Here is a 9,997-nt window from a genome sequence, read left to right as displayed (position 1 = left end):
ACACACACACACACACACACACACACACACACACACACACACACACACACACACACACACACACTGTGCCCAGAAGTACCTGTTTTAGCTCCACCTTCATTAGCTCTCACGGTTTCAGCTTTGGCTCAGTGTGTGTGTGTGTGTGTGTGTGTGCGTGCGTGTGTGTGTGTGTGTGAGAGAGCTCTGTGTGCTACTATCAGTGTGTGTGTGTGTGTGTGTGTGCGTGCGTGCGTGCGTGCATGCGTGCGTGGAGGAGGTTGGACTCTGTGCCCTGCTGTACCTGTCTCTCATGGAGGTGGACTAAACCCTCCCGGAGCAGGCAGCGGAGCGCTGTGTGGAGCAAACGAGGGTAGATATCCTCTTCTCTGACCGCTCTCTGCTTCTGCTTCCTCTTTTCTCTCCCACCACCATCCCTCTGCTGTGACACATCTTTCTCAAGACTGCTGCTCTGGTCCCAGTCTCACTTCCCCTTCCACCTCTGTCTTTGCTGCGCGGGGATCTGTTGACCTTGAATAACAACTTTTCCTGAGACCTGAGCTGGAATGAAGGTCAGATTGTTTTCTCAGATACTCCTGTCAGAGACTTGAAGGATGGCTTGAAGCTTGTTTGCACGAGTCGTCTAGTCTCCTGTCTGCTGTTGCTTTGTGTTGTGTGTAKCGACAGCAGGATAGGGGCTTACGGTTGGTGTTTCGTTGATCTTGTTCTGCTGATTTGTGACACTGTTGTCAGCAGCTGCCAGAAACACTTGAATGGCAGGGTTCTCCTGAGTTTGGAGCTGAACATCGCCTTCCTTTGGCCTATTTTCCTCATTATGTTGAACCACTGTCAGTCAGGATGTTTAGTTTCTACTTTGCACCGGTTAAGATTTTCTGAGCCTCACAGACTTTTTTTATAGTAGGAGATTTGCTGGCTTGCAAACATTTGAACCAATAAAAAGAATCCTGAGAAAAGATCTCAGCTGCAGCATTGATTTATCATCAATACAAGAGCATTTCTTCCTCTTTCGGGTTATGGGGAACTACACTGCTCACGGCTCATTTCCTCACATGTGGAAAAAGATGAAATTTACTTGAAGGAGACGATCCATGTTTGCATAAAGCCATCCCACAGGAAGGCCATAAAAGCTTTTTATCTACTCGTAAAACAATCCTGTCTCTAATCACGGGTTAATATGCAGAGATTCAGCTGCTTCCATCAATCATAAACATAAGGTAATGGACCATCTCTGTGGCAACGACTGCAACACTAACTTTCTTCAGTCATTTGCTCCTTGACGAGTTCACAACCTTCGACCAGGTGAACTCTGGTCCTGAGCTCTGGTTATGTTTAACCAGKCACCTGCCAGCTCCAACAAAACCGTCTGAAACCAAAGCAGGAAGAAGAAGAAGAAAAAATAATAAAATCACAGCTACGAGGCCCTCATAACATTCTGCGACTGTCAGCATCTGTAAATCTTTACATCCTCAGAACAAAGGCTGTGATTTGCTTTCACCAAAGTTAATTATCTACRTGCTGCTGCCTCAGGTTTCCTCTTGGCCCCTTTCACTCACAAAGACACAAACTCGTGCAAGGACCGCCGACTGCATCAACACTTTAGCATCGATGGCAACAGTGGAGACAGTTGTTTTCTTTATTGTACTGGAGACCTGTCCTTGTGCTGTTGAAAAGGCAGATGGTAATGTTTTTACCCAAATCTGTCTTAATTTTTTTCAGTCAACCCAATTCAAGATGGCTATCACAGCTAATCCCTAAATTAAAAATAGCTATAACTCAGACAGTTATTACAGCTAATCTAACGTGTCATAGCTGAGAGTCATTCACAACCTATACTCTGAGCATTGCATCCTGTAATTTTGACCAAAACAGCTACAACTCATTTCTCAACACACCGTAATATGACCTTAATCTGGCATAGAAGACAACACATGTTCCTTCAAAAAATCCTAAGCTTTTAATTTTGTAACTTTTTTTTGGATTTGTAGCAACTTTCCATGATGTGCTTTATTTCTGTCACAGTGAACCATGAAGATGATAAAAGCAGATGAATCCAAAGTAATAACAGTTTCCAAATACACACACACAAAAATCCCAGAAAAACAAAACCTGTCACATAGCTCATACTCCCAAATACTGTCCTCCTTTTGTCATCAAAGCTGATAAGACTTGGCGTGGTGTTGGCTCTTCATGACTTCAGGAAGAGCGAAGGGGAGGCAGAGGAAGAAGTGAACACAGAAGCAGGTTTTGACAGATGTAGATAGCTGCTAGGACAATGTTACCTTCAGCGGGACAAGAAGGCTCACTTAGCAGAACCAAACAGTGACTTTCCATAGACTCAAAAATGTGTGTTCATATCAAGTTCTGTAAAAAATAAGATTTCATAACGGCTCGTCTCATCAGGGTCTCATCTTCCTGTCAAAAAAGCTAAAACTTGATGAATTTTGGGCTTAAAATGTTTGAAATGTCTTGTTTTACTCCAGTAACTACTGTTTTGTAGATTAGTTTTTATGCCAGTGAACGTTTGTGTGTCTCTCTCTCTGTGTGTGTGTGGGTGTGTGTGTGTGTGTAGGGGGGAGACTTGGCTATTAGGTCAGGTCAAATGAGTGTGCATCATGTTTCTATGGTTGCTTGGCTTTGTAGTGTTTCACCTGTTTTTGTCCAAGTCCAGGTAATCTTGTGATGCACAAAATTATACCTTCCTGACGAGCAATTTTTATATTTTTTTAATAAAAAGATGCAAAATTGTTTTAGTCTAATAAAAAGACCACTGTTCAGGCTTTGATTGGCTGCTTCAGGGTTGTAGGAGATTTTTGGTGGGATTTTGAATGCTGTGGATTTTTCCACTCTGAATGCTGGCTGTGTTGGAAAATAACAAAGTAAGAGGTTTATGTTTGAGAAGCGGATTTCTGGTTGTTCTCTGATGCTCTTTTAGGCCTGCACTCCTTAATGAATGGACACACACACACACAGTATATTGATAAGAGAGTCCAAAGTTCAACATACTCTTGTGGTTTTGTGTGTAAGTGTAGGTGTGTGTGTGTGTGGAATAGGTTAATATATTAATATTGTGAACAAAATATTTTGTGGGGTCATATTTTCCAACTATTTCCTCGTGTAGCTTAACTCCAAGTTGTCTCAATTTGTCTGACARACACAGACACACATAATGAGCATGTGACCGAGTCGTACCCGGGGAACCTTGAGCCGGAGTTTTCAGGGTTTACAGCCCTTCGTGCTTGCTGATAGGGGTCAGAGGTCAGTGAGGGATCTGAGGCACTCAACAAAACAAGGCTGTAAAAGCACTGATAGGGGAAAGACGTCCTGAGGATTTATAGACGCTGTTCCATTTGTGTGTTCAGGTCACATAATGTGTCCGAGCTGTTTGATAGATAATCTAACAGGCMTTTGTGCTCTGTTAATCATTTTGCAACTCTTCAAGCAGATCTCTCCCTGACCTTTTTATAGGTGGAATAATGTCTTTCAATCAGTTCAGTTTTTTATTATTAATATTTGTCTTCCTTTCTGTTCTGGGTTTCTCTCTTTTTTAGCAGCTTCAGTTGTCAAACATCATATGATGAATTTGCTCCTCTCCTTGTTTTCAGGCCCCCGATCTGATTGGATGGTTTTGTCAGCATGACAGCCGAAGATCCTGCTTCCTCCTCAACCATGAGCAATAACGCTGCCCCRTCCAAACCCTCCAAGCCCTCCGGCGCCTCTTATCATTCACTCCAAGGACAGAACAGCATCCCAGAGGGAGTCGCAGGAGCTCCCAACGAGTCGGCGCTGCTGACCTTGATGGAGCGCACCGGCTACGGTATGATTCAGGAGAACGGTCAGCGTAAATACGGCCCGCCTCCTGGTTGGAGCGGTCCAGCTCCTCCTCGCGGCTGTGAAATCTTTGTTGGCAAGATCCCGCGAGACGTGTATGAGGACGAGCTGGTGCCCGTGTTCGAGTCCGTGGGGAACATTTACGAAATGCGTCTGATGATGGACTTCGACGGGAAGAACCGAGGGTACGCGTTCGTGATGTACACGCAGAAGCACGAGGCCAAGAGGGCCGTGCGGGAGCTCAACAACTACGAGGTGCGACCCGGGCGGCTGCTGGGCGTCTGCTCCTCCGTGGACAATTGCCGGCTCTTCATCGGAGGCATTCCCAAGACCAAGAAGCGCGAGGAGATCCTGGAGGAGGTCTCCAAGGTGACGGAGGGCGTGCTGGACGTGATCGTTTACGCGAGCGCTGCCGACAAGATGAAGAACCGCGGCTTTGCCTTCGTGGAGTACGAGTCGCACCGCGCAGCCGCCATGGCTCGCAGGAAGCTGATGCCCGGCCGCATCCAGCTGTGGGGCCATCAGATCGCAGTGGACTGGGCGGAGCCAGAGATTGATGTYGATGAAGACGTGATGGAAACGGTGAAGATCCTTTATGTAAGGAACCTGATGATGGAGACCAGCGAGGAGACAATTAGAAAGGTGAATGTCTTAAAAACACGACAGCATGGCTTTGTTCAAATCAGATGGTCTTACTCTTTTTATTCACTTGTCAGATTTTCAGCCAGTGGAACCCCGGGTGCGTGGAGCGTGTGAAGAAAATCCGCGACTACGCTTTTGTCCACTTTACGTCCCGAGACGACGCTGTGCTGGCAATGGACCACCTGAACAGCACAGAAATCGAAGGGTCCTGCATCGAAGTGACTCTAGCCAAACCGGTAGATAAAGAGCAATACTCACGCCAGAAGGCCTCCAAGGGGGGAGCGTCTGCCACGCCTGAAGCTACTCCGCAGAACTACGTGTACCAGTGTGACCCCTACACACTGGCCTACTACGGTTATCCTTACAACACGCTCATCGGACCCAACAGGGACTACTTTGTGAAAGGTTAGAATTGTTGCTTTTTATCTTTTTGAAATGATTCTTTGCAATGTTTTTCTTAAAGCCAACTGTTTTTAAAAAAATGTTGGTGGCAGTTGAAACTTAAAGATAATAATAATGATAAAAAATGGATGATTTATATAAAAAAGGCATCCAAACAGTGATTTATTAGTGTTCATAATGACTAAAACATGACTGATTTCATGCAAAACATTTCACTTGATGTTTTGAATAACTTGATGAGCATTGTGGCTTCAAATCAAAGACATGTTGAAAGCCATGCAGAAAACGAACTGATGGACCAATGAATGCTAATCCTGTTATCTTAAATGATTGATTTAAATGTGGTCTTGGATGGGAGCAGGAAAATCTTTGTGACTATCAACAATCATTGTGTTTTGGTTTTCTCTCCAAAGGATTCCCAATGATACAGAACAATGGTAATCTCTCACATTCATACTCATACCTTCCAATGAACAATGAGCTTTCTTGCCATGTGACCAACTTTTACATTTTCTAACACCATCCTTTCCTGCTGTGTTATCACCCCGCATTTCTTCGCATTTCATTGTAGGGATCCCAGCAAAGGTCCAAATGTCCTGTTGTATCATTTAACAGTGCTGTAGACACTGTAACGTAAAAAAAACTCTGGGAAAAAAAGCTCAGGGATGAAGCTTAACAGCACCCATATGCTTCCAAATTGCATCCGTATAGATATATTTGAGGCGGTTATCATGCACAAGCAGACTGTTATGATAAAAACTTCCAAATAAGTAAAAAAAAAAGTTAATTGCATGAAGCCCAACAAAATTTGCCCAAATCCTAAACCAGAACCCCTGTAATTGTATTTTAAGCAGGTACTGTGAGAGGTCGTGGTCGTGCTGCTGCAGGTAATCGTACCCCTGGACCTCGGGGGTCGTACCTCGGGGGTTACTCTGCCGGTCGTGGCATCTACAGTCGCTACCACGAAGGCAAGACCAAACAGCCCGAAAAACCCTATGAACTGATGCCCAGTCTGGAGCTTGCTGCCTCCGTCAACCCAGTTGGCATCAAACCTGGCACAAGTCAGTGAGACGGACGTATTCGTCTATGTCCTCGCCCCATCTCCCATCTCCCTACTAAACCTCCGTCCTGTGTGGTTTGAGGAAGCTTTCATGAATCATCGTGAGAGCTGRTGCTGGATGGTCATGAGCAAAAACGACTTCCTCCATTTGAACGAATAACGACACAAAACATGCGTCTGTTCATTCATGACCAGAAAGCAGCAGCTTCGTTTCAATCTTTACTCTATCCTTCTGTTCCATCAGAAAATTGTCTTGTTTGCTGTTCAGATTCAAATCAATGCTGTGTTGAACCAACACGTGGAGCTGCATTACTAGGACCAGAATATGTGTATTTCTTTATAGGCAAAAATAACAAATTTTGTTTTCATTTGATTAGATATACATAAGGTTAAGTTTTTTAAATTCTTTACATTTTTTTGAGTTATTTAGTGCAATATCTCCACACTGTTTCAACACAAATGTGTCACAAATCTGAACAGAGTTGGACTAATACGCTTTCACACATGCGCTCAGCTCTATTTTTGACTTTAGAAAAATTCTGGACAGTTCCTTTTTATTTCATAATACAAAAAGCTGAAATATAAATGAAGAGGAATATAATCAGTCTCCTAATCAATTATTTCAAATTTAATGGATGTTTTGCTTCCCAATTTGCTGTCAAAACAAGAGCTGAAGTGCAACACTAACACACAGACTAAAGATAATCTGTATTTCCTCTTTCTTTCGATTACCTCCAAGYATAATGCCAGTGTTTGGAAGAATTTAATCTCATTCAAAATAATACCTGATTCAATTATGAAGAACCTGATGAATGAATCTTGAGGAACTTGCAGTCCAATCAAACGTAGCATTGWTTTTTTCTGATCTTTATTTTTCTGTCAGTATGCAGAAAGAAATGAAGCTGCAGTGATGCAAATATATCACACACAAATAGACACTCAGAGGAACTTACTTATAAAAGAACAGGTATTGGCTCACAATGAAAATGTTGCAGCTGCACAATAAATATAATKTTTTATAAGGTATGATAATATAGGTTTATAACTTTAAATGCAATCGATACGTTGGTGTTCTGCCTCCACACTGTACATCTTTAAATTTAATTATGAGTGAAAATACTCTGACAAGGAGGGGATACTACAACCTCAGTTTGGAGAGAGAGAGTTTAATTCTGAGTGAACTGTTTGATGAGCTAACAGCTAGTCTGAATGAGGCCACAGAGTGTGTACTGTCATTTTAAAACAACTTCAATTTCCAAAAGTTTAGGGCGATTCATGCAAACGTGTTTTTTTCTTCCAGTCATTCTGTGTTTGTCTCATTCCTGTCTCCCCAAACCCAACCAGTTGAGGCAGATGGCCGCCCATCCTGAGCCTGGTTCTGCTGGTTTCTTCCTGTTAAAAGGGAGTTTTTCCTCTCCACTGCTGCCAATTTGCTGCTCAGGATGGGAGACTGAAATGAAGATTCAATGCAATACAATGCAATCTGCTTCGTTCTTAGACTGATTGTTTTTATTTCTGTTATTTTCTTTTTTGTACAGTGCCATGAGACAGCATTGTTGTGACTTGGTGCCATATAAATAAACTGATTTGAAATTTGAATTATAAAAATTTATTCTGATATCAGTTTCAAAATTTTGACATTCCTGCAGGAAAAGCTACAGTTATTTGCTGTGTCTGCTGCTGCTTTTTGCAAGAAACCACATTTTTTATAACGCAAACATTTTTATTMAATTCTGACTGTGTAGAGCTTTAAAAAAACAGCACGCATCAGAGTTAATATAAAATGTTTGACAACAGAGTTTTTAAGAATCTAAAAATCCACATTATTCTTATCAGACCAGCCATTGGCTCATCAGTGCAGTTAGGGTTAGGTTGTTCAAAGAACCATTCACTACAGGTAAGATGGGAAGTGTTGGGGTTAGAAGTGTATTTATAATTTTCATTGAGGAGTCAAGGGGACATCTTTAGGTCAAATATACATTTTTAAATTGTATTACTCATGGAGTTATGTAACATGAAGTCTAAAAAACAGCTTAGCAGCTTACTGACTCAAAAATAAATTTAAAATATGGACATTATGTTGTATTATTTTCTAGTGAGAATGGACTTTTCAGAAATGGAAAATGTTGTGCTCTTTCTAGTTGTTGGTGAATCTTTTTCACCCCACCAAAATWTTACAATTCAAATCCAAACACTTGGAATTATTTTCTTTATTCTGAATGCTATTACAAAACTGAAATGTTTTGTCAAAATCATCAATGAATAAAATGTTTTTCATTGATTTTATTGTTGTGTATTTMGTCATCATTACAGGTCAGTTTTGTAATAGAACCAACCAACCTGAATGTGGTGTTTAGTTTTAGTCCCAGTCCTTGTTGGATCACAGGATCAGCACCAGACTGAAAAGARTTTTGTGTATCTGAAGTAATAACTGATGCTGTATTTGCAGTGTGTGAGTGTGTTCGTGTATGTGTGTGTTGTAACAAGGGAGTTAATCCACAACTGAGCATCGTCATAATCCAAATCACACCCCAGCGCCAGTTTGTGTAACGTACTTTTCTCCATTTACATTAATTGTTCCCTTCAGCTTCCCATTTTCCTCCTGACCCAACCATGATTGTGTGCATGTTTGAGCATGGCTGCAGGTCTCATGTTCCTCCTTCTGGTTTCCTCTGTGTCCCTCTCCGTTGTCCAGACTTTTGTTTATTGAGTTCTCTCTCTGTGTGTACAGTGGCACTGCCAGCTCTGGGTGCACAGTACCCAGTGTTCAGCYCTGCTCCTGCAACCAAACTGATGGAGGAGGGGAAAGTGCACACTGTGGAGCATCTTATCAACCCCCTGACCATGCAACACCCTGAACACAACACTGCCACAGCTGCCGCGGCCGCCGCTGCCTCCGTCCTGCCTGCGGTCTCCACCCCTCCACCTTTCCAGGTCTGCACCCATCCAAAATATCAATGTGTTTAATTTATACTGATTGTGATCTTCTCTGTTTAGTTTATACATAAGTTTTTTACACTTTGAAATCAGTATCTTTACTTATCTGTCTGATGACAAGTTGGCTATAATTAGTCAACATTTACATAAGTCTTTCCTTTACTTTTGAGGCAGAGGCCCATGAAATTGCTAAATGTCTGTCTTCCAGAGGCTAATACTGCTGAAATGATAATATGTTTTAATCCAATGGTTCCCAAACTTTTTAGCTTTTGACCCATAAAATAACAGCAGAGACATGTGATCCAACTATTGTTGGGTGGAAACATTATCAGGTCAAAATAAATAAGGGCATAGTAACAATTTTGATATGCTAATATCATCCATTTTTAAGTACACCAAACTCAATCTTTTCTAGTGATTAAGAGAAAAACATTGTTGTTAGTCATTTTTAAATGTAATTAAGTCTGAAAATCCATTCAAGAACCCATCTTGTTGTTCAAGGACCCCCAGGTTCCCAACCAACTTTGGGAACCAGTGATTTAAGGTATTCAAAAGTTTGTTAAAGCACAGTTTGTATTAGTATTTCCTTCAACAACCACCAGAGGGGGCTACAGCCCTGTTAGCGCCACTTTTCTTCTGCTAATGGTTGCAAAATTTAATACTTTATGCTGGTCTACTACAACACTAATTACTACTACTACTACTACTACTACTACTACTACTACTACTACTACTACTACTACTACAACAGCTGTATGAACAGAGGTCTATAAAGTACTTGAAAAAATAACTAAGTAAAAGTAAAATWACATGAACAGAAAAGGACTTTGGTGAAAATAAATTTCACTGATGAGAAAACTACTCAAGTAAAAGTTGTAAAACTGTTTTAAAAAATTGGGAAAGTAGAAGTAAAAGTATTTTTACACACTCTATAAGAAATAAAATTATGAATTTACTGAACTAAACTGGTTCCGCTAAGCCAGGTTGAGTAAATTGAGCAATATATGTATATTCTTTGCTCAATTTACTCGACTAATCTTAGTGGAACCAGTTGACGTGACTTTGTTGAGTAAATTCAACACTTCATTTTTTAGAGTGCAGAAACATCTTATTTCATGATGAGTTCGAGCA

At 41.4% G+C, this 9,997-nt stretch overlaps 1 protein-coding gene across 9 annotated transcripts in view; it reads left to right on the top strand.

Annotated features, from left to right (window-relative positions):
- rbm47 (RNA binding motif protein 47) overlaps nt 1–9,997 on the top strand; it is a 26,409-nt gene that overhangs the window by 12,718 nt on the left and 3,694 nt on the right. For 3 of the 9 annotated variants that reach the window (XM_014013212.1, XM_014013210.1, XM_014013209.1), the window contains 5 exons: nt 3,600–4,467; nt 4,542–4,872; nt 5,283–5,306; nt 5,721–5,930; nt 8,661–8,863. In XM_014013212.1, coding sequence (XP_013868666.1) covers nt 3,631–4,467; nt 4,542–4,872; nt 5,283–5,306; nt 5,721–5,930; nt 8,661–8,863 — 1,605 coding nt within the window. In that variant the 5' untranslated portion in view covers nt 3,600–3,630. Of the gene's footprint in view, nt 1–253; nt 350–526; nt 549–3,599; nt 4,468–4,541; nt 4,873–5,282; nt 5,307–5,720; nt 5,931–8,660; nt 8,864–9,997 lie in introns of those variants that run through there. The other 6 variants (XM_014013211.1, XM_014013213.1, XM_014013214.1 and 3 more) reach the window with 6 other exon arrangements.

This window comes from Austrofundulus limnaeus, unplaced genomic scaffold, assembly GCF_001266775.1.
Source record: "Austrofundulus limnaeus strain Quisiro unplaced genomic scaffold, Austrofundulus_limnaeus-1.0 Scaffold99, whole genome shotgun sequence".
Taxonomy (NCBI): Eukaryota; Metazoa; Chordata; class Actinopteri; order Cyprinodontiformes; family Rivulidae; genus Austrofundulus; species Austrofundulus limnaeus.
This window is presented reverse-complemented; position numbering and strand designations above follow the sequence as displayed.